Consider the following 26111-nt stretch of genomic DNA (forward strand, 5'->3'; position numbering starts at 1 on the left):
GGGAGATGAAGAATTGGCTATTGATGTAATGGACAGGTTAAGTGCATCAGTGTTGGAGAGCTTTATCCATCTCACTGGAGCCGACCCGGTATGAATACGTTTTCTAGCTTTCAAAATGAAAAAAATGTGTTCACATTCTCTGAGACTCATGTGGCTCATCTTCCTCTGCACTTTCCTTTAGACCAACCTGTTGTATTGTCCCAGTGGGATTGATCTTCAGACGCTAGCAGAGTGGAGTTCATCTCCCATCAGCCACCAGTTCGATGTGGTGAGCCCCTCGCACATCTGGGTGTTCGCCCATGTCACTCAGGGTCAGGACCCCTGGGTCATCAGCCTCTCCAGCTACCTGCGGTTGGAGAACCTACCCAAACATTGCCCCACTACCCTCAACTATGCCTGGATGTTTGCCTACACTCGCCTGCAGCTACTGTCTCCACAAGTTGACATAAAGTATGTTTAATCTATCCTCTCTGCTGTGATTGTTTTTTTTTCTGGTTGCAGCTTTTTGTTTCTGTACAGATGATTGTACCAGAAGGTCAGACGATGATGATGCTTCACGGTGTCTTTTCGATAGGGAATGAGAGACCAAACGCTTTACTGCTCAGTGTTCTGTGCTTTTGTTTCTGTGTCACTCATCCAACTTTTCCTGTGTCCCCACCTGCAGCAGTCCCATCAATACCAAAAAAGTGAACAGTCTGAACAGCAGTGACTCCTACGTTGGCCTTTGGAGAAACTACTTGATTCTCTGCTGCAGCTCTGCCTCTTCCTCACCCTCCATGTGTTCCTCATCCTCCACCTCTGGCTCCGTCCGCTGCTCCCCGCCTGAGACGCTGGCGTCTACGCCGGACAGCGGCTACAGTTATGATTCAAAGGTCAGAGGCAGCTACACACAGTTTCACACGAAATGTGCTGAAAGATTCGCTAAAATCGTGTGCGACTGTGCAGTAACGGTAATTCCTGCATGTTTTAATAGATTGTTGGCACTCCGTCCCCCTCCTCCCTATTCAAACACATTGTACCAATGATGCGCTCTGAGAGCATGGACATCACAGAGTCTCTGGTGTTGGGGCTTGGCAGGACCAACCCCGTGGCCTTCAGGTAAACAACACTCAGTGTTGTCAGCATATATTCCATTCTATACATGTTTCTTTTTTTTTTTTAAATGTACTTTTTACATATAATTCTTTCAGAGAGTTGATAGAGGAGCTAAATCCAATTATAAAAGAAGCTCTCGAAAGAAGACCTGAAGTAAGTGCTGTTCATAGAAAACTCTCATTTTTGTTTGATCAAACAACTCTTTGTTTCATGAAAGATAACTTGTGTTGTTTCTTTTTTTTCCCCAACAGAACATGAAGCGACGCAGGCGTCGGGACATCCTCAGGGTCCAGCTGGTCCGGATATTTGAGCTACTTGCTGATGCCGGCGTCATCAGTCAGATGTGTGTAACCCACAGACATTAAGGCAAAATAAGAAGCTGTTTAAAAACCCGAGGATGTGTTTAAACATGAACTTTTCTCTTTACAGAGCCAGCGGTGGGTTAGATGGAGAGAGCCACTCTCTGAACAGTACACTGCTGGAGTATGTTGACCTGACCAGACAGTTGCTCGAGGCAGAAAATGACAAGGATTCTGACACACTGAAAGACATTCGCTGTCACTTCAGTGCACTCGTGGCTAACATAATTCAGAACGTTCCAGGTAGAATTCTTAACTTGCGTCACTCTTACTCTGCTTTTGTCCGTCTTAGTTAAAAGCAATGAAAATGTATCTCTTCTGTCAATGTCTTTATTTGTTTTCAGTTCATCAAAGGAGGAGCATCTTCCCTCAGCAGTCACTGCGACACAGTCTCTTCATGCTGTTTAGTCACTGGGCCGGGCCCTTCAGCATCATGTTTACTCCTCTGGATCGCTACAGTGACAGAAATATGCAGATCAACCGCCATCAGTACTGTGCTCTAAAGGTAAATACTCAGCTGCATGCACCGATGATTTATCATCATGCCCACCCCACTAACTGATAACTAACGGCTTTTTAAAATGTTCCAGGCCATGTCTGCAGTGTTATGTTGTGGACCTGTAGCTGACAATGTTGGCCTTTCCTCTGATGGCTACCTCTACAAGTGGCTGGACAACATCCTGGATTCCCAGGACAAAAAGGTAGGAAAATGTTTCAGTTGTGTTCTGCTTTGATTAAGTTTGTCTGCAGTATGGACTGAGCAGAAAGCATTTAAATTTTCATTTGAGCATTTGAAAAAGTATCCTCCTCGTAGGATGATTTATGTCATGATTGTAGTCGTCTTACTCAAAGTTTGTTTGTCAAATATAGAGTTTACAGCATATTTTGTAGCCGCATTCATTATAAAACTAAGACACTCTGACACCGTCGTTCTAATGTTTGCTGTGCTGTAGGTTCACCAGCTGGGTTGTGAGGCTGTGATGCTGCTGCTGGAGCTGAATCCAGAGCAGAGCAACCTCATGTTTTGGGCTGTGGACCGTTGTTACACCGGTTCACGTCGAGTGGCCGCCGGCTGCTTTAGGGCCATTGCTAATGTCTTTCACAACAGGTACTACATATCGACAGCTTGAAATCATCTGTGTGTGTTTTTTGGTCCCTGTGGAGCCAAACTGAATGTGTGTTCTTGCTTCCTCTCAGGGATTATCAGTTTGACACTGTGGTGCTGCTGAACCTGATTCTGTTCAAAGCAGCTGATTCTTCTAGGGATATCTATGAGGCAGCAATGCAGCTGTTACAGGTCAGTCCGATTCACATGGAAAGTCCATTTACAGATACACTGTAAAGATTTGATATATTATAATTATTGTCTGTGTGAAACAGATCCTGGAGCCAAAGCTTTTCCGTTACGCTCACAAACTGGAGATCCAGCGAACAGATGGTATCTTGACTCCTCCCTCACCGCTGCCACATCTCTACTCCGTGTCTTACTACCAGCTGTCTGAGGAGCTTGCGAGGACTTACCCAGAGCTCACTCTGCCCATCTTCTCAGGTTAACTACATTACAGTTTGATTAGAATTGGTATTTGGCTGTGACACGTTACTGTATCCATGGGAGAGCAAAGCTAAACATTGTTGCTATGAAACAGTTGTGATATTCTTGTATATATAATACATTCAACTACCATCTAACTTGCTCATGTCTTCGGTGCAGAGGTGAGCCAGCGTATCCAGACAGCACATCCTGGTGGTCGTCAAGTAATGTTGCACTACCTCCTACCTTGGATGAACAATGTAGAGTTGGTTGACTTCAAGCCGACCATGCGACGACCAGAGGATGGCGGCAGCGGCGAGGAGGAGGAGGATGCACACGAGCGGGATATTATGATGGTTAACAGTCGGCGCTGGCTCCGTGGAGAGGGATGGGGATCCCCACGTGCAACAGCCATGGTGCTAAACAACCTCATGTTTATGACTGCTAAGGTGAGAGCGCTGATGCAGCACGTGGACTCCACCATATTCAGATTTACTCAAACCGCGCGTGTTCAGAAACGCCGAAAGAGCTGATGAATTAACCATGAAATTCTTTTGTCTTGACAGTATGGGGACGAGTTTGCTTGGTCAGAAATCGAGAATGTATGGACGACATTAGCAGACAGTTGGCCAAAGAACCTCAGAATCATTCTGCACTTTCTCATCAGTATGTCGGGTGTCAACAGTGACCCCAGCCTCCTGCCCTATGTAAGTTAGAGCACATTTATCTCAGTGTTTATGTCACGTCGTTATGTCATGTGTAGCGTGTGCCTCTTATTCTTTATGCGTTACATGTGTGTCTCCAGGTGAAACGAGTGGTGGTTTACTTGGGCAGAGATAAGACTATGCAGCTGCTGGAGGAGTTGATGTGTGAGCTTGAGTTAACTGATCCGGTCTGCTCAGCTGTCACTCACATGGACAACCCCCCTTATTACCGCATCACCTCCAGTTACAAGATCCCTTCAGTCACCTCAGGTTAATGAGCAGTAATAATGCACGGGTTCACCGCTTAGTCCATTGTTCCTATACTGAATAGTGTGTTTCCAGTGCCAGACGGTGTGTTTCATATCTGCTTCCTCAGGAACAACATCCAGCAGCAATACCATGGTGCCAGGAAACGATGGTCATCATGACGGCAAGATCAAAGACTCTAACATGGAAGACAGGTACAGCTTTTGTATATAGTTTGACTAGCTGTATTTTCATCAAATTGTCAAGCTAATTTCCTTTTTTTTTTTTTTTAAATGGAAAATGCAGATTAGGCCTATTTTTGCCTACAAGTTTGGCTGGGATTAAGCAGGCTTTGTTGTGTCGTCAGAAGGTGGCGGCACATTTTATGTTATGTGCAGCTTTAACAAACATGGAGCAGTAGATGCTAACCGGAAACAAAATCTTTTAGAATAAGGTGCAAACAAAAGGGATTGCCTTGGCAATATGAGAGAAAAGGAGAGAGGTTTTGGATTTGTATTCCAACTGCTTTATATAAACCAGCTGCTTGGGTTTTTCTTTCTTTTTTTTCAAATCAGCTGATGTTTGGAATATTTCTTATCTTGAAGCTGAAATAGTTGATAATTGATGTGCTAAGTCATGTTAAATGTTTGCTGATGTTACTCAGTTTTCTAAAACTTTGTTTCTATCTCACCGAGCACATAAAGCTTATTTTGGGGCGAACAAAAAGGGGGAGAAAAAACTCCTCAAGCTGGAGTACAATCTTTTTAATCAAAAGTACAGATTTTTGCCCTTTACGTTAATCTTTTAAAATTTGGGTTTTAAAACACTGAACTTTTATCTATTGTCAATGCATTTCTCTGTCCTGCCTCAAAGTCTTATTTAATGAAATACAGGGCTGTAATTGAGAGATTTTAAATGTGCAGTTTGCATGTTGTAGTTCTTTGAATGAGGAAGCTTGGTCAGCTATTTTGATATGGATAAATTATTAATCAAGATGTAAAATGAAGTTCCTCAAGTGTATTTTGAAGACCCTGAGAGCTAAGATATTTATTTATTTTTTATTACTGAAGGGAAAACTCACTGCTAACCCTATCCTGGTAAACAAAGCATGTCTGTTTCACACAGTTACACCCACCTGGATATCTACAGTGGTCTCAACAGCAACCTGAACCGCCAGCACCACCGTCTGGAATCTCGCTACAGCAGCAGCTCTGGAGGCTCCTATGAAGACGAGAAGAGTAGGCAGCAAACCTTTGCTCATCCCCGCTCAGCACAACATGGAATTCTGTCCCGTCATCTAACACTGTTTCTTTTGATATTCTCTCTCCAGGTGACTCTATGCCACTTTATGCAAACTGGCGTTTGAAAGTGATGGATCACAACCAGCCAGAGCCTCTCCCCTTCCCCCCATCAGGCGGCTGCTGGTCTCCTCTAGTGGACTATTTACCAGAGACAAACACCCCTGCTGTGCCCCTCCACAGGTACACTAAATACTGCCTTTCTGCCAGGAAAACCATTTTTCAAATGTTCTGCAGCTGAGTCAACACAAATGTTTTGCTTTTCAGGTGCAACATTGCGGTCATCCTACTGACGGACCTCATTGTGGACCACGGGGTGAAAATAGAGTGGAGTGCCTACCTGCACCTCTTGCTACATTCTGTGTTTATAGGTAAATTGCTTTCTGTCTGTGCTGTTTGGGGGACTTGAATAATTTGAGGTCTTTGACTGAATCAGTGGTGCGGTATTTAAAAAATTCTGCGTCCCATTTTTGTAGAACACATATCAGTTTCCTTGTGTTCTTTCCCCAGGGTTTGATCACCAGCATCCAGAGGTGTACGAGCACTGCAAACGCCTGCTGCTTCACCTGCTCATTGTCCAAGGTGCAAACAGCAGTGTTCAGTCTGTGGCAATGGTGCTTTTACGCAACAGAGACTACAATGATCCAAGAGTTCTGACTGTGAAGCCGGCAGCTCCAGAGTTCAACCTCACAGGTCAGTTCTGCCAAGAAGTAAGATAAAAGGATAACAAAGAATGGAGCAATCATTCTTTAACTAAAGAAATAGGAACCGAATATTGCACATACCTCTGTGTGTGTGTGTGTGTGTGTGTGTGCGTGTGTGTGTAGTTCCAAAGTGAGTCACTGGGTGGCAGCAACAGTTCTGTCCCATACAAACAGGTTTTAGTCGCATGGAAATCTGAAACTACCATAACCTGTTAAAGAGGTTAAAAATCTGCACAAATCTCCACAAAGTATAACGTGTGTGAATTGTTCCTACAGGAACGCAGGAGATTTTGCCAGAGTTTCAGCCATCACCTATGACAGACTCCGGCCTCAGCTCCAGCTCCACATCCTCCAGTATCAGTCTCGGGGCGGGGGGCACTGCTCTGTCCCACCTCTCCCCCACACTTCTCAGTGAGGTAGATGCCACGGCCGAACAGGACGAGAAGGCCAAAGCTCTCATTGAGTTTATTACGTCAAGGTAAGAAGAATTTCTCCCAAAACAATTTGAAATGATTCCTTGTGGCTACATGTGTTTCTTGTAAATTTAGCGTTTCGATATGTATAATCTGACATGAGTCGTACAAATCAGTATGAACCATTAGTGTCAACACAGCTGCGCCATCTTACTCATTCTGTACAATAATTCCCTTTCATGCTTCCAGCATTGTCTTGAGAGGACTGGGTATTTTTGCTCTGCATGGGTTTGATTTTGGAGTTGGTGCCATATTGTTTTTTTTTTTGTTTTTTTTGTTTGTGTGTGTGTGTGATATTCCAGCTTGTAGAGGGGTAATATTTCACACTCCCTGATGTTCTTTCCCTTCTGCCTTGTAGAAAACGAGGCCCTCTCTGGAACCATGAGGATGTGTCACCGAAGAATCCCAACATTAAGAGCGCTGAGCAGCTGAGTGTTTTTGTGAGACACGTCGTGACTGTCTTCAAACATTCCCAGACAGGTCTGCAGGGTCGTCCAGCTCTGTTTTGCTTTAGTTCCACTTTAGTATAATTTAACTTCCTTTCTTGTATTTACCTTCACGCTCGTATGCTTTTCTTAAGGTTTCCAACTGGAATCTTTGCTGAGTGAAGTAGCGTTAAGAACCGCTCTCTCTTGCTCTTCTCGCCACTATGCTGGTCGCTCATTCCAGATTTTCAGGGCACTTAAGCAGCCTCTGACTCCGGCCACACTGTCTGACATTCTGTCTCGGCTGGTGGAGACTGTTGGAGACCCAGGAGAGGAGGCTCAGGTCAGAACCTTTCAACTACCAACATCATTCATACTTGTTTTACTTCTCGGATTCTGCTTGTGGGTAGCAAAACCTATTTCAGAACAAGTGTGTTGCTTACAGCACAGGGGACTTAGATTTCAGATGAACATGTTTAGGATTGGCTTTTCTCTTATTTAGGTAAAACATTTAGTCTGATCAGCTTGTTTTTGGTAATAACAGGATGTAGGCTAAACACTGAATTTACATAATAACACCAAGAACTAAATGTAGCTTGAATATAAGCAGCTTGGTTTGAACTGATAACTTCAACTCTCAAAGTGAGGTGCATTCTAAAGCAAACAGAAACCACATCCTCCTTTTTGTTTTTTGATCAGAAAGAAAATTTGCTCTTTAGATTTAAGGTGATTCCACTTTTCATTGTTCTATTATCACACACAAGCTGACTCAAAGTTTTTTTTTTGCTCTCTCTCTTCAGGGCTTTGTGATCGAGCTGCTGCTGACATTAGAGTCGGGCATTGACACATTAGCAGACACTGTCAAAAATTATGACCTCCTCACTGCCTTAGCACAGTAAGTCCTCTCGCTTGTGGTTTTATATTCTGGACCCCTCGTTACTCTTATTCCAAAAGTTACTTGAAAGATAATGATTGTCATTCTGTATACAGAACCTCAACCCGTGACCACTTTCTCGGGGCGAAGCTTGCTGCCAACAGGAAAAGCACCGGCCAGCTCAATCTCAACAGTAGTGGCCTGTTTCATTACGTCCATACTCGCAGCAACTCTCTTCGGACCAGTCAGATTGGTGAACGGAAAGCTGACAGACGTAGGAGCAACACCCTGGACGTAGCAGACCGGCTAGGTGGTAGCCACGGAAACCTGGCACGCACGCGGAGCTTATCATCACTAGGCGGGGGAGGGACTCCGGGAGGAGGCACCATCCCTCCTGTGGATCCCTCGAATCTGATGGCCACCGTCTTCTGGATCGCCGCCTCTCTGCTTGAGTCGGACTATGAGTTTGAGTACCTGCTGGCCCTGCGGCTGCTTAACAAACTGCTGGGCCAGCTGCCTCTGGATCGTGCAGACAGCAGAGAGCGTCTGGAGACTATCCAGGCCAAGCTTAAGTGGTACAACTTCCCTGGCCTGCTGCAACTGTTCCTCAAGGGCTTCACGTCTGCGTCGACACAAGAGCTCACCATCCACCTGCTCAGCAAGCTCATCAGTGTGTCCAGACACACGCTGGTAGATCCATCAGAAGTGGCAGGTAAATGCAGCTGATATTATCGATATGAAATAAACTAAAGGAAAAAACAGAAACTGAACATGTATAATAACCCTGCTACAAGTGCAAAAACTTTGCTTTTCATCGCAATTAATGCTCTTATTATCGGTTGTATTTGGTAACCTTTATGTCAAGGTCAGGCGTCTAATTCTCTATGTTATCACTCAATAGCATGTTAATTTTCTTCCCTGGGCTTTCAGGTTTTCCTTTGAACATCCTGTGCCTCCTACCACACCTCATTCAGCACTTTGACAGCCCCACTCCCTTCTGTAAGGAGACGGCTGATAAGATAGCCAAAGTCTGTGCAGATGAGAAGTCAGCCACGCTCTCCAACCTGGCCCACATGATGAGCCTGTACAGCACGCACAGCTATTCTCGCGACTGCACCAACTGGATCAACGTGGTCTGTCGTTACCTCCACGATGCCTTTGCCGAAAGAACCTTGAACCTGGTCACTTACTTGGCTGAGGTTTGTGAGATGAAAATCAAACGTCTTTATACTGGTCGCAAATTGTAGAAATTGATATTGACATGAACTGTCCATCTCGATCGCTCTCAGCTGCTGGAGAAGGGCCTTCCCAGCATGCAGCAGTCCTTGTTGCAGATCATCTACAGTCTGCTGAGTCATATTGACCTCTCAGCAGCTCCTGTTAAACAGTTCAACCTTGAGATCATGAAGATCATTGGTAAATATGTTCAGGTGAGCTTTTACCACACTTGACACACTTTGTCAAACTCTTTGGTTATTCCCATCACTAACTTTCCTCACAAGTAAACAGGTAAACTGAACTCGTATATTAATCCATTTATTTTTATTGATACATTAAATGACTATTTACATTATTTTCTGCCATAACCAGACTCAAATGTGGGTTTCGCTTGTTGGCGTGAGCATTACCACTTATGTGCAGCCAGATGTTTGAATAATGTTTTTTAACTGTGTGTGTATGATAGCTGTAGTTATCTTTTCTCTAAGTGGTAGCACAGTTAACACAATAGCTCATCTTTCTGGGTCATAGTGTAGAGACCTCTTTGATGCAGCTTTATCTTTTTATGGAAGCCTTTTTACAACCCTGACCCTGGGGACTAAATGGTTCTCACTCATATTTGCCTCTGCCAGCTGTAATCCCATATGTGCCTTCAGCAGATTGCACTCTGGTTTAGTTTATGTCGTCTTTGACTAAGGGATTGTACATGTGCACACACAGTTTGCCAGTCCATGTGCACTGGTGCGGATTGACCTCCTTTTAAGGTTCCACTACATTGTCGTAGTCACACAAACTACTAATGGCCTCATGGACTGAACGTGTTCCTGCTGTGGTTAGGGGGATGGTGGGGCCTTTTGAAGGAAAATATGTCCGGTTCATATTCATAAATTCTAGAGAAATGCCTACACAGCTTGTTATCTCACAATGAAATCATTTTTTCTTGTTTGTGCTTTGGCAAACAGAGCCCGCACTGGAAAGAGGCTCAAAACATTCTGAAGCTGGTCGTGTCTCGTTCAGCCAGCCTTGTTGTGCCAGATGACGTGCAGCGCTCATACAGCACAGAATCGTGTGGCTCTCCAGAAATTGCCTTCACGCGCATATTCAACAACTCCTCCAAGGAACTGCCCGGCAAAACTCTGGACTTTCATTTTGACATCTCAGAGGTCAGAGAGAGAGTTTGTTTGTTTTTTTGCTCTTATATTAAGAGTATGCTCTGTTACCTATTGCTAAGTTGTGATGTGGTTTTGTAGACACCAATCATAGGGCATAAATATGGGGATCAGCGTACCGCGGCGGGCCGGAATGGAAAGCCGCAGGTGATTGCTGTAACACGGAGTACCTCCTCTACATCATCCGGCTCCAACTCCAACGGTCTGGTGCAAGTAAGCTGGAAGAGGCCTCAACTCTCTCAGGTACCTTCTGAAATAGACACCGCTGCATCCAATGCATGACATGAACTACTGTGTGGCAGCACTCTCTCAACCTGTGACCTGTCTCTGTGTTTATAAGCTGGTTCACACATGAACTTACCTCCTGATAGCATTTTCGTCTGATCAGACTTCAGCGCTCCTGTGTGTTGATCTAAATCCTCAGTTGATAGCACAGAAGAGTCATCTCACTTAGTAATGTGTAGTTGTTTAAAAAGTTCATTTCAAAACCATTTTGTCCAGAAGTAAAATGGAAGCTTTAAACACTAAAAATACTTCAGCTGTAATTATTGATACAAATGGTTTAATTTCTTATTTTGTCCCACAGTGTTGTTTGTGAAATCTAAAGTTGTTTGTTGTATGTGATCGAACCCTCTGAGACAAATCTGCCCTGATGTAACTTTTCTCATTTTGTCACGTGTTGTTGTTGCAGAGAAGAACCAGAGAGAGGCTGATGAATGTCCTGTCTTTATGTGGCCCAGAATCTGGCATACCCAAAAACCCATCTGTAAGACTCCTCTCCTACTCTAAGGCCTCAGACAAGGTCTCTGTAAATCTGCTCTTATGAATCTGCTGCTGCCGTACCTGTTGTCTTAGTGTTGTTGAGCGACTCTGTTTTGGTGTGAACTGCGTTTTGATGGACATACGACGACCATATTTTGCTATCTGACAACAAAAACCATTTTCTCCTTCCAGGTGGTATTCTCCTCCAACGAGGATCTGGACTCTTCTGATCAGCAGACCAGTCTTATTCCCACAGTGGAGGAGGTGGTCAGGGAGGAGGAGGTGCCAGGGGAGGATACGGGCAGTGAACAGCAGTTTGGTGTCTTTAAGGACTTTGACTTCTTAGATGTTGAGTTGGAGGATGCTGAGGTGAGAATTTATAGTAAAGTAGACTAATGATGAGGAGCTGATAATGGGTGGAAAGTACTATTCAGAATAATTATCTTTAAAACCGACAACATGCTTGTACAGCTATATACTGTTTTTGCTGACTATAAAGAGCTGATCTGCTGAGTCACTCTTCACTCCTCTTGACCATCCTTTAATTAGCAGTGTGATGGATTAACAGCATTGTCTTGTTCATCCAGCTCTTGCCACGTTTATTCTGACTGATGATGTTTGTTGTGTAACTGTTATAAGGCTACTAACATAAGTATTCCCTCTCCTCTCTTGCCACAAGGAGCTGCAGGTAAGTTTGTGGGCCTGAAAGCTTCTTAGAAATGTCAGGGTTCTTTGTTTTTTCAGCACCCTGCTGTGTCCCTGTGTAGTCATCAGATTAAGTGCGGTAGTACACTGTGATTTAAAATCATCGCTACTGTGATTGTGAACCCTTGCTGTTATAGTTTTAGAACCGTGCATGATTACCATCCCAAAATATGGAGAAAAAAATATTTCACCCACTCAAGCACATGTGCGTTTGTCCATAGTTACGTTTTGATTTGTTTTTTTCTTTTTTCTGTATAAATGTTGAGCTGTGGAATGTTGTGCTTTGTCTTTTGCCTTATTTCCTTTGTTTCGCATTATCTGCTCCATATGCTGCCTTTGTGCAGACGGTGTCTCACTGCTGTTGGTTTGCTTGCCCTGCAGGGGGAGAGCATGGACAACTTTAACTGGGGGGTACGACGTCGCTCTTTGGAGAGCATGGACAAAGGGGACACGCCGTCTTTGCAGGAGTGCCAGTACACGGGCAGCACGCCAAGCCTCAACCTCACCAACCACGAGGACACGGATGAATCGTCTGAGGAGGAGGTACTGAGTGCTAGCCAGATTCTCACCCGCTCTGGCCTTGTAAGTCTCACTCTAATCAGGGTCCCCCCACCCACCCAACCCACCGTGCTCCTCACACAGCTCGCTGGCATGGTGTGCGTGTGTGTGTGTGCGCGCGCATACTGAGCCACACCTGCTGCCTGCTTCTTTCCTGGTGGTAGATCCTTTCTTCAAATCTCAGCCCAGTCCCTCTTCCTCTGACCTCTAGATTAATTCTCTGAGTTGTTCACATAGAGACAGATTTTTATGTTATGGATGATTGGGAGGTCCACTGTGGGAAATTTAGTATCATTTAGTTGGAAATCGGTTGTAATCAGAAATTATTGTATATATTTGGTTATAAACCAGATATTATATATTAATTTGATATAATAAATATCAAATCTAAGAGTAAAGTATTCCAATTCAGCGTGTTCATTTGCCTTTTTCCTCCCTTTTTTTCTTTTGCTTTGCAAGCAAGGCCTTCCCAAAACTTGCTAATCATGATATTAATATAGATGCTTTCCCTCAGTCTAATGGGGATGCCTCTTTCTCTCTTCTTCTGCTCTTGTTGATCTTGGTAGTGCACGGTGAGAGAATGAGCTTTTGCATTTAGTGGACATTTGCCCCCCCCCCAGCAAAGAGTTTGTTGTTGTCCAGCTTTTTAGGCTGGAAAAAAATGAGCATGCTGCATTAACATTAAATGAAGGCAGAATACTGAATCTGTTCACTTAAATGGAAGTGAAACTAGCAATAATGGCATGATGATACTATTAGCCTGAAGCTGTTTAAGGTGCAGGATCAACAGAATGTTACACTAAAATGACTACATTTGCTCTGCTTGATACAGAAACTTGGGTCATGTCATTCATTTGGTCAACATATGTAAAGATTTACCTCTGCAGAGTGCTTGAACCTTGCATTTACACACATTCTGTAGACGCGCCTGCATTACTAAGATTTAAACAATTGATGGAAACATAATGAGAACACAAGACCAAATGCTTCAAAGCTAATGACCAGCTCTTTTGCGGTTGATGTTATTTGCATTAAAAACATGTTGTACCCCAAAGTAAAGTCATAGTTCATCTATATTTGGTCCAATCACACCTGCATTTAGAAAATATTCCTAAATGAGTTTAGTTCAGTCTAAGTCCTGACACTGTATATGATGGTGTACAAAATAATCTCCACTGTGCTTAAACATGCATGAGCAGAAAAGTGGAGCTGATTGTTTTTCTTGTTCTCCAGCTGAACAGCGACTCTGCAACAGACGATACTGCATCCAACCATGTGGACTCTCTGCAGCAGTCTCAAGAATCCTCCAGTAGTGCCATGACTGAAGAGGCAACCGTCCTTCCCACTCTGCCCTCTGTGCCCTCTCTCCCCCGACTGGATAGCCCCAGTTTGGAGATGGCCCACTCAGACAGCACCAGCAGCCAGCTGCCTGAGGTGCGATCAATCGGGAGCAGCAATAAGCTGTGGTGCTCGGGTGCTTTTTAGCTTGCTTTTTTCATTTCTGTTCAGCTTTTATCTGCTTTTACTGTACTTCTTAGCTTGTCTGTTATCTAAATGGATGATAAGCTACCTTCAGGGAGTTTTGGATGGGGGTAAAAGTGTTGATTCTATAACTGCCTAACTGCCTGCCTGCTGTCAGGTTAAGACATTGCTTGCTGCTTACACTTCCTCTGAGCTCCTCTCTGACTGCTTTCTTGGTCGCTTTGCTCTGGGTGTGGGTGCTGAAGGCCTGCTCTAAAGCTCTTGTGCCTTTTAATGGTGTTGCGGCTTGATTTTTGTGATTTGGTAAGAGGAAAAGGCTCACCTCAGGTCAGCTGTTACTGCTCTCCCCCCCAATAACACAGCAACTGACCATTCCAACTAAATCCACCATTTTAAAAACTTGTGAAAGCGACACCAGCTCCTTTATCTTCAGCAGATACATGTGTGAGTATGAGTCCTTTACAAGTGGTGTGTTGACTTTAATTGAACCGTAGTTAAACCCATTCAGTTTGCTACCCTATTAACATGCCATTGCCTTTCCTGTGCTGTTTACTGCTACTGACATTTGTCACTTATACTAACAATGGTGAGTATGCTGTGGTTTCATTTGCATGCACAATGGGACAATTGTTTGAAATGGCACAGTTAACAATTATGTATGAATACAGAAATATAGAAATAGCTTTAGTTTATACACTGTCCAAATCCGTTTTCAAGCAGGTGCTGCTACACTTCTACACACAGAGCTGAATGTAACTCTCCAGGAACTTCATCTAGCCAATGATCTCAATATCATCCCAAGGACGCCTAACCCATCTCAGCCCCGGCTCTTAGTTTAATGAGCCCCAGATAAAACCATCAATACTCTTACTCTTTCCCTCCAGGATGGCCACGGCCACTTCTAAAAGCTTTCTGTAATATAGTTGCTGTCTCTGGGAGGCACTGGCTGCCTGCCACACTCAGCTTGCGTAATGCATTAGACTTTTAAAATAAATCAAAAAAGAACAGCCAGAAGGAGGAAAAAAAATAAAAGAATATCCAGGCCTCCGTCATTCTCCATGAACATCTAGCTAGCTCCTTTTCATACCTAAATGAATAGAAGTTTATCAGGTCTTCTTTACAAATTCTAACAGTTTCTAACATAAACATTTTCTGTGCAAGTTGATTTTAAATTACAGCCTCACCTGATGGGCCCTTAATGTATTAATTTCTTAGGTCGACAATGCAGTCCATTATTAGTTAGTCAGTCATCATCATACAGGAAGCCCCTTTGAGAGATGGAACATGCATCAAAGCAGTTTGCTCGCTCTTTGTCGTTCCTCCATAATACGACTGTTGATTTGCATTAACATCAGGCTTTTAGTGGTATCTTACTGATAGATTATTATTGGCTTCTGTTAATCGATTACGTTTAATTTCTTACATAAAATGTTGGATAAGAGTGACATTGAGAAGAACTGAACAACATTAGAAGCACTGACTTAACTGTACCCCACTAATCACTATTGTTAAGAAATGGAAATGATATCGCACCGCAACAAGCCATTAGTCAGAGATAACAAATGAGTTAAAGGTAACCCTGAAGGAGCTGAAAAGCTCCACAACAGAGACTGGAATGTCTGTCCAGGGGGGCATTTTAAAGCTGTTGGCTGCGCAAAACTGGGCTTTATGGAAGAATGGCCATAAAAAGCCATTGATTTTTTTTTAAAAGAAATTTGAAGATTTAAAAGGCATCTGGGTGAGTTTTCAGAAACATGGGAAAGTAGTCACTGATCAGAGAATACTCAACTTTTTGGGTTACCCCTGGAGAAGCAGGGTCATGGGACCATTCTGTGCCGATGTTTTTAAACAGAAGGTAAAAAATCTAAATGCAGGCAAATTCATGAGGAAGACATGTTGCAGTCCTCCAGAGAGTTACGAGCTTTAGCTTTCAGCGTGACTATGAGCCGGAACATACTGCCAAAAAACAGAGGGATGAAACAGGAAAAACGTCGGTGGTTACAGGGGAGCTATTTAAATGTATTGGTCAAAAAAAGTCATTAATCTGATTGAGAGTCTGTAGTTTGACCTTGGTCAGCACCTTCTGTTGATGAAATGATGCAAACGTCACAAAAATCAGTTTTAGTTCCAGCTCGTAAGGAAGCAGGACAAGACAATGACATAAAGGCCACGCTAGTTTTTCAAGGCAAGGTATGCGAAATGATCTTTGAAGCTGCACCTGAGCGCCCCCTCTGACTTTGTGTTGCAGGACGCTGTCAGCATGACGGCAGCGGACGAGCTGAGCAGCAGCGTGAGTGAGGACACGGGGTTTTGCAGCGCCCCCCCTCTGCCCTCAGACCCACCAGAGCTGTGTGACCTCCCAGACTCACAGGACACTCATGACCCCCAGGAGACTCAGGACCCCCCAGAAGACCTAGATCCAGCCCCCCCTCCCCCGCCGGCCATTGACACCCCACCAGGGTCCCTTTGTGAGGAAGAGTCCCAGACGGTTCTGCCCATGCCACCAGAGACCAAGCCTGATCCGGATCCGGATCCGGACAGCACCTGTGGCTCTATGTGGGACGAAGATGTGACACAGGCCTTGAAGGAGCTTGATGAGCGCTGTGAGGAGGAGGAGGCGGACTTCTCTGGCATGTCTAGGTAGGTGGACCAGAAAGTGACAAGACATTTTCTGTCAGTTCATCGACTGCTCTTATGTTGGTTCTGTTCTTAAGTAGCACCGCGGCTGAGGTCAAGCAGCTCCTACGCACACACACACACATTAAAGACATTCTGCTGCCTCTAACTTTCTCTGTGGGAGATCATTGCTCATGTTAATATAACTGAATTCACTGCGCAGACGTCTTGAACTTTCTTAAGTGGCGATTTTGTCGGAGGATGCTACAGTTATGAAATCAGGTTTTTATGAGAGCAGAGCAACAGTCTGCTGTGACTGTGAGTAACGGCTGGTCTTAATGGGATGATTTCTGTCATGTTTAGCCATCTGACAAAAGAAAGAGAAATATCTGAATTAGAGCAGTTTTATTGAGAATTTGTCTGTATTCATGTATACTTCCACTTTGTGTTTTGGGTTAGGTGTTAGAGAAGAAAAATGCAAAAAGATTCAACTTTAGAGCAGGCAAAGAGCTCCAATAGCCCATATGAGTCTGAGTTGAGCGTATACATGCAGGAGGGACCCTAACAGCATTATTTGGGTGTTTCAACTCACTTTTGAGAAGCTTTAGTGCGATTTAGTGCGATTTTGGTCAGACTAACATGTTTACATGCATTTAAAAGTCCAGTTCTGACAGTTTATATGTCCAATAAATATGATCAATAATTAGAAGTAAACAGCTATTTCAAATGGTTCACTAATTGAACATTTGAATTACACAAACAAAATGCCAGTCACATTAAAAGGCATGAAAATCATAATAATATTGTTTATTACAGCTGTTTCTCAAACCAAGTATTGTCTTAATTTTTTTTCTTTGTGATAAATTTAGATTCAGCTTATAAAAGACTGTTTGTCTGCTTATGGACATATGGATTACAATAAGTGGCTTCTGTGAGACTTCTGAAATGATGGGATTTCTTTCTTGGCATGGCTTTCTAAAATGATGAAGGGTGGCTGGCCTCAGTCCACTTCTCAAGGTGGGCCAATTCTGAGTAGAGGACAGTTCTAAAGGGATAGATATAAACTACGGTGAGACAGTATGATGAAGCTTTGCTGAACAAAAGAAAAATGCAGACACTGTCTTAGCATCTTGCTAAGTGACCAACTTTCCATTGGTCTTTAGAACAATAACAATAATAATTAAAGGAGCCTCTTACTATTAAATTGTTCTACTGGGGCTCTTTTACTTAGGCCCACACATGGACACACTTAGGCTTTGAGTGATTATCTGAATACTGCAGGACATTAAGCTATTAAAGTGTGCTGGTATGTGGATTCGAGAAAGAACAAGATAAAACCAACTAAGGCTACGTTCCAGTAGTGTTAAATTGGAAGCTTTGCATTCAGAAGTGTGTGTGAGAGGGGTGCGTGTGTGTAGAAGCTTTGCTTGTATAGAGCACTCTGCAGTCTTGTGTGGGATGTGAGGAGTGCGCTAGTGCTGTTAGCAGTTGCAGCACATTCGTGCTGCAGACAAGGGGAGAGAGCTGGGGGGAGAGAAGCGATAGTTGGGATGAGGATGAGGACAGAGACTGTGTCCGCTGCAGTGCTTGGCAGTGCGGGCTTTAAATACTTGTATTCTGTCTGCTTCTTCAGGCTGTTTGGTCCTACAGGCCTGTGAGTATTTGTCCGTACATCATCTGTGTTTGTGTATGTGAGATGGAGAGAGATGGTTGCATGATGCTAAAATGCTAATAGCTCATGTTATAGTGAAAGCTCTGCTGTGGGTCAAAGCTTTCGATGTATTACAGTAGGATGTACAGCGAGGGAGGCAGAAATACAGCAGCAAGAGGTTGTTTACTTGCAGCAAGTGACAACGAGCGTGTGTGTGTTTACATTTGTCCTTCCGTGCTGGAGTGTGGAACATGTTGGATCGTAGCTCATTGGCCCCCGTGTGTGTTTCAGTCAAGATGAGGGTGACGCAGACGGCTTTCCAGAGATTCAGGCCTCTCCACCTCCTTCGCCCTTCCTCTCTGCCATCCTGGCAGCATTCCAGCCTGTTGCCTATGACAATGAGGAAGATGCTTGGCGTTGTCATGTCAACCAGATGTTGTCAGACTCAGATGGGTCCTCTGCTGTTTACACGTTCCATGTGTTTTCCCGACTCTTCGAGGTAAATGCATTTATTTTATGTTTACTTCTCAGTAAAGCCTTTCATTATTCTGTTTGTTTTTTTCATTCTTTTCTGATATATATATATATATATATATATTTTAAATCATCGCTTTTGTTTTATAGAGTATTCAGAGGAAATTTGGCTCCATCACACATGCATCTGTTCGTTTTCTTGGAGAGAGGCTTCAGCGAATGGGTAATCAGTTCCTCAGCTCCCTAGAAGTCATGACGTCTCGCTCACAGTGCCCCACTGTGTTGCTGGATGCAGAGACGGTAAGACTGTTCTTCATGGTTATTTCTAATGATTTTAAGAATAGAATTCCACTTGCTGTGCCTTTTATTGAATGTTGTGGCTTAATCTTGGCGGTGTCCTGTGCTGCTGTTGTAGCTGGTCTCTTGTGGACTGTTGGAGACTCTGAAGTTTAGTGTGCTGGAGTTACAGGAGCACCTGGACACTTACAACGCCAAGAGAGAGGCTGCAGAGCTTGTAAGTCTTTTACCACATTTATCATCCACCTGATCTGCTTTCCTGTTCTCTTTGAACACTTACCCACAGGACACGTTGCCTCACATACTCAGATTTAGAAGACTGCCACAGTTGCACTTTTAGTTCTTCTATCAGGATGTGTGAGAGAGAAAGACTCAAAGGGACTGAATCATAATGGCTCCCTAATTTGTGTAAAATGTACAATGCCCTTCATCTCTAAGCGATCACACCGTGCAAGGCGGGGAGAACATAAAGACAGACAGCTGATGCTGTACAAGATATGCTCAATCTGTCTCATCAGTAAAGCGAACATTGAATCAGTGGTTGCATCACCAGTGACAGCCCTACTGGAGGGATAAAAATAACCCTCAGCAATCCTAAAGCAGTTACAGGAGAAGCTGTGAGGGGTGGGAGAAGAGAGGAAGGGGGAGGGGAAGAAAGAGAAATGAGATTGCAGAGGGTTCTGGGATGCAGGGGCGCTAATTGAATGAGACGGCTATATTCCCTGGAGGGCGAGATACCATCCCATGCTCTGGAACAGGCCATCTTTAATTCGCTAAGTACCACACTCTTATTGAATCTCCTCCCCGAACAACCTTTATTATATATACAAACAAATGTAGGCGCATATGTCCACGGGAGGGGAAAAAGAGCTCTCGGAATCACTCTTTTACTGGCCCTCTGCTCTTTGACCTAAGTCTTGTATTTCTTTGCCTCTTGTTTTGTCTCACCTGTGCGTTTCCCTTCAACCCTGTAGTGGCTGGAGAACTGCAGGAAAACGTTTGGAGACAAAGACAGCAGCCAACGACCTAATACTCATGCACAGGTAGGAATGAGAGCTCCTTTGGTAACTCTAAAACATATTTTTTTTTTAATTATAGAAATATGCTGGTGCCTAGTTTCTGTAGATGTTAAGGAATTCTTTCAGAGACGTAGTTTTGAACAGTAACCCATCAACGGGGGGTGACTTGTGTGTTGTGTGTTTCAAGGCCTTTGAAGTCCATATGAACTAACATAGTTACAGATTTGAAAAGAAGTCTGTCACATTATTTCCATCCCATTTACACAGTAACCGCTAAGCTCTTGTCCATCATTGAAGTTTAGGGAACAGGTTTGATTTTTCTGTATTTTTCCACATTACTCGGCCACAGCACGTTATGACAAGCGATAATAAATGACAAGTGAGGAATACAGGTTTATTGGATCGCAGAAATTGGTTGTTTGATGCGTTTGAAGTATTACCAGCAAGGTATCAGACTTGAACCAGTGACCAAACTGAATAAACCTGGAAGCGATCTGGGTATTTCCACACCTCTTTCATCACATGGTGAAACTCTTAATGTCAGGACCGATGGACCCAGTATTTACTTTTTCTTTTCCTGTTGTAAAGAATGGCAAAATCCCCCTCATTGTTTGATGGCTCTATTTTGCTTCATGTTGTGAATATCCACAACAGATGGATTGATCAAACGTCTCGGTCCTCACCTTTTCTATTTTTTGGATCACAGATTTTTTTAAAACACATACTAACTTTACTCCTCAGCACCACTAACAGCACATTCTCTGCACCTGACGTGGTTTGCTGTCGCAGACACACAACTTTTTAACTTCCTTTTGAAGATCAAATAAGACAAACAATAAGTTTAAAGAACACAGGCATTATTTCTGACTGCAATAGGGGAAGTGATTTCAGATTGGCTTGGACCATCCTATGGGCGGTTTTATGTCTTTCTAAGACTGCAAGCCATTTACAACTCTAGTATTTAAGACTTGAACACAGACATGCACAATTCCAAAGATCTGCTGGCTTTATTTTCATGTTTCCCTCTCAGGGAAACGTTAACTTAGGTTAAAGCTAAACCACAACAGCAACACCTCCAGAAGTCTTTTACTACTCTTCTTCCTCTCCGTTAGCCTCTACTGTACCTGGTCCTTTCTCTCCCTCTTTACACATGCTGTTATCCAGCTTTTCAGAGTAAATGTTTGTGTAACTGCTGAGGTGAGCTCACATGTTTCGAGCCTTCCCTCATCTGTGTGGAGAGAAGATGATAAACCTCTTCACTTAGTCTCAGCTGTCGTGTTTAAGCTAACTAATTCTTGATCTTTCTCTCCTGTTTTGTTATTTGTATGTGTGTGTGTGTGTGTGTGTGTGTGTACGTGTGTGTGACCTGCTCACCTTCTTGCTTAGCAAATGGAAAATCTAGCAGTAAGTGGTTCTCATATTATAGAATTTCATAATGACATCCGGACGAAACACTGCCCATCTCATCTCTCTGCACATAGCTGCGCTCTCGATAGCCACAGACTGTGCTATGCTGCCACTCACTTCTCCGTTTTTGCTTAGATTTTTCATGTAACCCAATTCCACTTCTTTATTCATCCAATCATAAGAGGCTCTGTTATCCCTGCCTACTGTTGATTTCAGAGGTGTTCTTACCTTGAGGAAGGTTCCAGCTCGTTTCCTTTCATTTTGCATGTTCATTATTTCATTCCCATATCTGTTTCAATCACAGTTGTTCTCCACCATGTTTTCCTGGATAAGGGTTGTAACTTTTACTTCTTTGGATCATTCATCTAGTCAGCAAAGCCTCGTCATTGCGGCCCACGAGTAGCATCACAGCAGATGGTGACATTAGGTTATCTAATTGAAATCTTATGACTGATTCTAATGGACGTTCACTCACCTCTTGCTCGATGGCCCAAACCAGTTGTTAACCCTCTCATCTACTCCCATGTCTCTAACCCAGGATACCCATCTGTCTAATCTTAGGATCATCAGAGTAAATTCAAGTGCAGGCCAGACTTTATTGCTGACATCTGACCGTTGTTCATGTTTCTGTCTCTGCAGGAGCTGGAGTTGTGTCGGAGGCTTTATAAGCTGCACTTTCAGCTGCTCCTGCTGTTCCAGGCCTACTGTAAGCTCATCAGCAGGGTGGACACCATCAAGAGAGAGGCAGAGGTGAGAATAAGACTTAAAGCATTATTCAAGGCTGGAACCAAATATTCCGATATTAGGATATTTTTTGTTAGCTAATTGGTTTTCAGTTTATTGATTTGAATATTCTGTGTGTGTGTGTACTTGTGGGGACAAAAGTCTGACTCCACACCAACTTATGGGGACTTCCTGTAAATGGAGGGGCACAGAAATGTCGTCGTCATGGGGACAGTGTCATTTTTGAAGGTTAACGCTCGGTTTTAGGAATTATGGTTAGGTTTAGATAAATGCTGAAAAATGAACCCTTTCGAATGGGTTTCATTCCACATTCACAGTTTCATGAGGGGGTGCAAAATAAAGGTTTACGGAATGGTTTTGTCATTTTTAAAAATTATTATTCGGCTGGGAAAAGATGCGACATAAGCTGCATCCACACCATTTTTTTTTTTTAACCGGTCCAGAAGAAAAGTCACAAGTTCTGCCTCAAATGTCAGTCTCACTTCCCTTTCTGTTCTCAGAGGGAAGAAATGGTGGCAAAGGTCATTTTTACCAGGAGCTTCTGCCATTGTAGTATGATCAACAAAGACATGAAAATGCAGCTACAGCAATCAACAGAACTGGAAGAAGCGATCCCTATGAGATTATATAAAAAAATGCCATGTTTGTTTTTTAAGAGAGAGATGAGGCTTTCTCCTGCAACCCTTCCAAACAAGCCGCTCTTTTTCTAACTGTACTGTCAAAAACGTTAACATTTAACATGCTAACTGAGGTCTGAGATGGAGCTCCTGGGTTTTTGTTTCTGATGGCAGTGCATGCTCTGACCTTAGGGTAGACGTGCTGGGACGTCCTGTTAGTGTTCAAACATACACGGACCGAATGGCATAAAAACCCGTCTTGTCTCCCTTTGTTAGAGAAACCAGAACAGACCAGCGGCAGCGCTGCCGTCGCTTTTCCACAAGCTCTTTGTTCAATACAGTTTAAGCACTGGTTATTTAAATGGTCATCAATATGTCTGTATTGCAGTTGGCCCTTATTTGAACTGTACCTTGGTTTAGCTTTAATCAGATTGTGGTATTTGATTCAATTAGACGTTCTGTACCGATTGATGGGATCAGCTGATTCAGTTAGTATTTACATGAGGTTTCATTTGCTTACCCTCCATTTGTGTTTCCCACACCTGCTGACATTCAGTGCAATGATGTTAGGATAAATATTGTTTTATGTCTCTGTTTCTAAGGTGACAAACATGTCTGAAGAGCTCACCATCCTGGAGAGTTGCCTGATTGAGGCAGAAGCAGGAAATGATGGTCAGGAGGATGTGTGCATGTCAGACAATGCCCAGACCAACTCAGAGACAGCCATCCAGTCACTGATTGAAACTCTTCGCGCCCGAGACTTCAGCTCTGCCCTCACACAGGTCAAAATCTTTAGGTAAGATGAACAGGAAACAGATGAATGGCACAGAAACTAATGTTTTGACTTTTCAATGACTTTGAGAAGAAAGGATAGACTCCAGCCCCCTCACAACCCTGAGTTGGTTTGAGCAGGTAAAGAAAATGATGGATGGGTGGATTTCTGTCGGGACTGATTTGGTTTTATATGATGGTGCCTGAGCTACTTCATGCTACTTTCCTATTACACAGTAATCCTACATTTCTGGCACCAGCTTCCTGTCTTTGGTCCCAAGGCTGTGACAGCTGTGGTCTTTGAACCGCTCTTAATGTCCGATGTGAGACTACCATTTGTAGCCACAATCAAAGAAAACCCTATGGTTTTGTTCTGCGTCTGGGGCCGGCGAGGGTTACACTGCATAATTTGCTTAATGCCAGAGTTTGTCTTGTTTGATATTTAATGTTTCTCTATTACATGGTACAGTACGGTTCAATTAGTACAGACGCTATCGCCTCACTGTGGGTGGGATCAGTTGTTTTATCATCTGTGTGTGTGAAGCTGGGGCAACACAGACAGGACACACAATTTAGCACATTTATTACATTCCACTGATTTAGCAGATGAATACAAAGAGACTCACAACTGAGGAGCATTGAATAGTTATGGACTTTATTAAGAGTTTGAATATGTTGTGGGAGAGCTCTGCTCCCGTCAGTGGATAAACAAAGACTGATTCATGAATCCATACATAAACATGCTGATATATTTATCAGGCATGACCACAGTATGTGGTCCATGCGCACAGTTTAGACATCTGTGATTTATCTTATAGACTGTGCCAGACTTTCAAATAATTTAATGGAGTAAGGAAGTGTGTCGGTGTGTTTACAGCCACAGGTGATTCTCTGACCAAGTTACACTGAAAACTGGTGCAGATTATTTCAAACGAGGCACCTGATGTGCATAAACCACACAAAAACGCTTCATAAGATGTTCTTTCTGACTACAGCTATTGTTCCCTGCTTTATTTATCTCCAGGTCTTTGTGGCCTAATGATATCTTCGGCAGTGAGACCGATAATGCAGTTCAGACTCTTCTGCACATCTACTTCCGTCACCAAACGTTGGGCCAGACGGGCTGCCTGGCGGTGGTGGGCCCCAGCAGGGACCTGTCTCAGGCTGGCTCCCGCCTCATGGAGCTCAACCTGCAGATCCGTGAAGCTCTGAGTCAGGCCCAGGCCTGCCAGCCTCACACCACCATGGTCAGCACTGGACTCTGAGCCTGTGGCGCTGCAGGCTGGACTAAACTGGACAGAAATATCCCCCTGCTCTACACACACCTCACATCAGCTGTAGAGAGAGGGAAGACATTGAGGGGAGGAGGACAAGAGAGACTCCACCTACAAAGGGCTAAAGGATGCGTGGGAATAACTGTGACTCTTAACATATTATAAAAATACGTTTGAATGCTTAAAGCTAACATCTTTTCCCAGACTAAGCCAACTTGCAAAATTCAGTTGCAATAAGTCATGTGGTGGTGTGTCTCGGGAAGAGTAAGAAGACGCAGTTGGGTGATGACTTTTCTTTTCTTTTTTTTTTTGCCTGATGAGAAGGTCCCATCGCACAGAGCAGCGGCCGCCCCGGGGCCTGCATGTAACAGTCCGGAGGAGGCGTTACATGCGTTGGACACGCCATCAAGCAAACTCAGAAAAAATCTTGTTTTTAAAGAGAGGAGAGAGAAAAAAAAAAGTTTTCAACTGCATGCTTGAAAGAGAAAAAGCACTGCAAGAATATTTTTTTGAGAAATGTATTTTTTATTAGAGCTAACATCCTAGGTTGTAAATGTTAGGATATTTAACATGTAATTGTAACCCTGTGGGAAACGTTTACCTTCAGGGAGTGTAAAAAGAGAAATATATCTGTTTATTGATCTGCTCTGAGGGGAGAGAGTCTCCTTCAACAGATCCTCACGCAAAACTCACTCTTTAACCAAATAAGTAGATGCCTTTAGAGACTCTTGACTGTGTGATATATATATTGGAGCTTCTGGTATATGCTCACACATAAATGCATTTAATTGCACACAAGTGCAGACTGGCTACAGCTCATTATGGAAACATAACTTATTTTACTCTGTATATATTTTAGAAAATGTATAGTGTAAAAACAGTATCCCACCCCCCCTGTACTTTTGTCTAATGCACTGTTCATCCAAAAGAGGATGTATGTATAAAGCTAATGTGATGAGAGAAAGCCAAGACCAGGTTTGATTCATTTATGATCTGCTCCACCTTTGTCATTCTAACAAGCTTCAAAATTTCCCAGAGGCTGCCTTGGCTGTGGTCTTAGTGCTCACTTTAGGGTTGGCTACCTTTAATAGCCATGGCATGGGAGATCAAAAGTAGCCAGCTTCCTGCTCAGCCCTTTCAATGCAGCCAAGGCATGTTCATATGCATTCCTTCTCTCCATTTTCCAAGAGGAAATGACTCACTGAAGCTTTGAACTCTGACAGGCCCTACTTTGCTGTGACTGCAGGACATGGACTTATGAATGCTTTTTGGAGAGCATGTCATGGCACATTGTTAGCCACTGTACTCATTCAACTTTTCCCTCTGCTTGTCTGGTACATTAAATGCTGTTAATTTAAGGATTTACTTGGAAGATGTTTTGATGTAGAGCTGCATTATACATTTTCCTTTCACATGCCAGCCTTCTCTGGAAGAAATAAAAACTTAATCCTACATTGTTTTGTCTGAAGTTATTGAAAAGTTGACACATGTTCACAACCCTAAACTGGAGCCAGCTGATGGTGCATCATAGGAAAGTTCAACATGGGGCCAAATAAAGAGTATTTGGACAAGTAGGAACCCACACTGAGCATGGAGACTATTTTAGTCTTTCCATCAGCCCTTCTGTCAGTTAAGGGT

The 26111-nt window shown here is 43.4% G+C and overlaps 1 protein-coding gene across 14 annotated transcripts in view; it reads left to right on the plus strand.

Annotated features, from left to right (window-relative positions):
• The window catches only part of fryl (furry homolog, like), a 58930-nt gene extending 33005 nt beyond the window's left edge, over positions 1-25925 (plus strand). For 8 of the 14 annotated variants that reach the window (XM_072389992.1, XM_072389988.1, XM_072389989.1 and 5 more), the window contains 42 exons: positions 2-88; positions 182-450; positions 665-872; positions 974-1098; positions 1191-1248; positions 1347-1438; positions 1525-1697; positions 1799-1959; positions 2045-2155; positions 2408-2562; positions 2652-2751; positions 2835-3003; positions 3166-3434; positions 3552-3692; positions 3791-3959; positions 4066-4150; positions 5061-5173; positions 5266-5416; positions 5501-5604; positions 5744-5926; positions 6214-6415; positions 6769-6890; positions 6991-7178; positions 7636-7730; positions 7826-8421; positions 8640-8908; positions 8999-9139; positions 9890-10090; positions 10178-10339; positions 10788-10898; positions 11051-11227; positions 11945-12145; positions 13355-13555; positions 15852-16243; positions 18162-18369; positions 18495-18644; positions 18760-18858; positions 19616-19684; positions 21047-21064; positions 21707-21817; positions 23031-23224; positions 24224-25925. In XM_072389992.1, the coding sequence (XP_072246093.1) occupies positions 2-88; positions 182-450; positions 665-872; positions 974-1098; positions 1191-1248; positions 1347-1438; positions 1525-1697; positions 1799-1959; positions 2045-2155; positions 2408-2562; positions 2652-2751; positions 2835-3003; positions 3166-3434; positions 3552-3692; positions 3791-3959; positions 4066-4150; positions 5061-5173; positions 5266-5416; positions 5501-5604; positions 5744-5926; positions 6214-6415; positions 6769-6890; positions 6991-7178; positions 7636-7730; positions 7826-8421; positions 8640-8908; positions 8999-9139; positions 9890-10090; positions 10178-10339; positions 10788-10898; positions 11051-11227; positions 11945-12145; positions 13355-13555; positions 15852-16243; positions 18162-18369; positions 18495-18644; positions 18760-18858; positions 19616-19684; positions 21047-21064; positions 21707-21817; positions 23031-23224; positions 24224-24464 (7071 nt within the window). In that variant the 3' untranslated portion in view covers positions 24465-25925. The other 6 variants (XM_072389985.1, XM_072389995.1, XM_072389987.1 and 3 more) reach the window with 4 other exon arrangements.
• The last annotated feature ends 186 nt before the right edge of the window (positions 25926-26111 follow it).

Source organism: Leuresthes tenuis, unplaced genomic scaffold (genome assembly GCF_036924035.1).
Source record: "Leuresthes tenuis unplaced genomic scaffold, fLeuTen1.0.hap1 SCAF_7, whole genome shotgun sequence".
Lineage (NCBI taxonomy): Eukaryota > Metazoa > Chordata > Actinopteri > Atheriniformes > Atherinopsidae > Leuresthes > Leuresthes tenuis.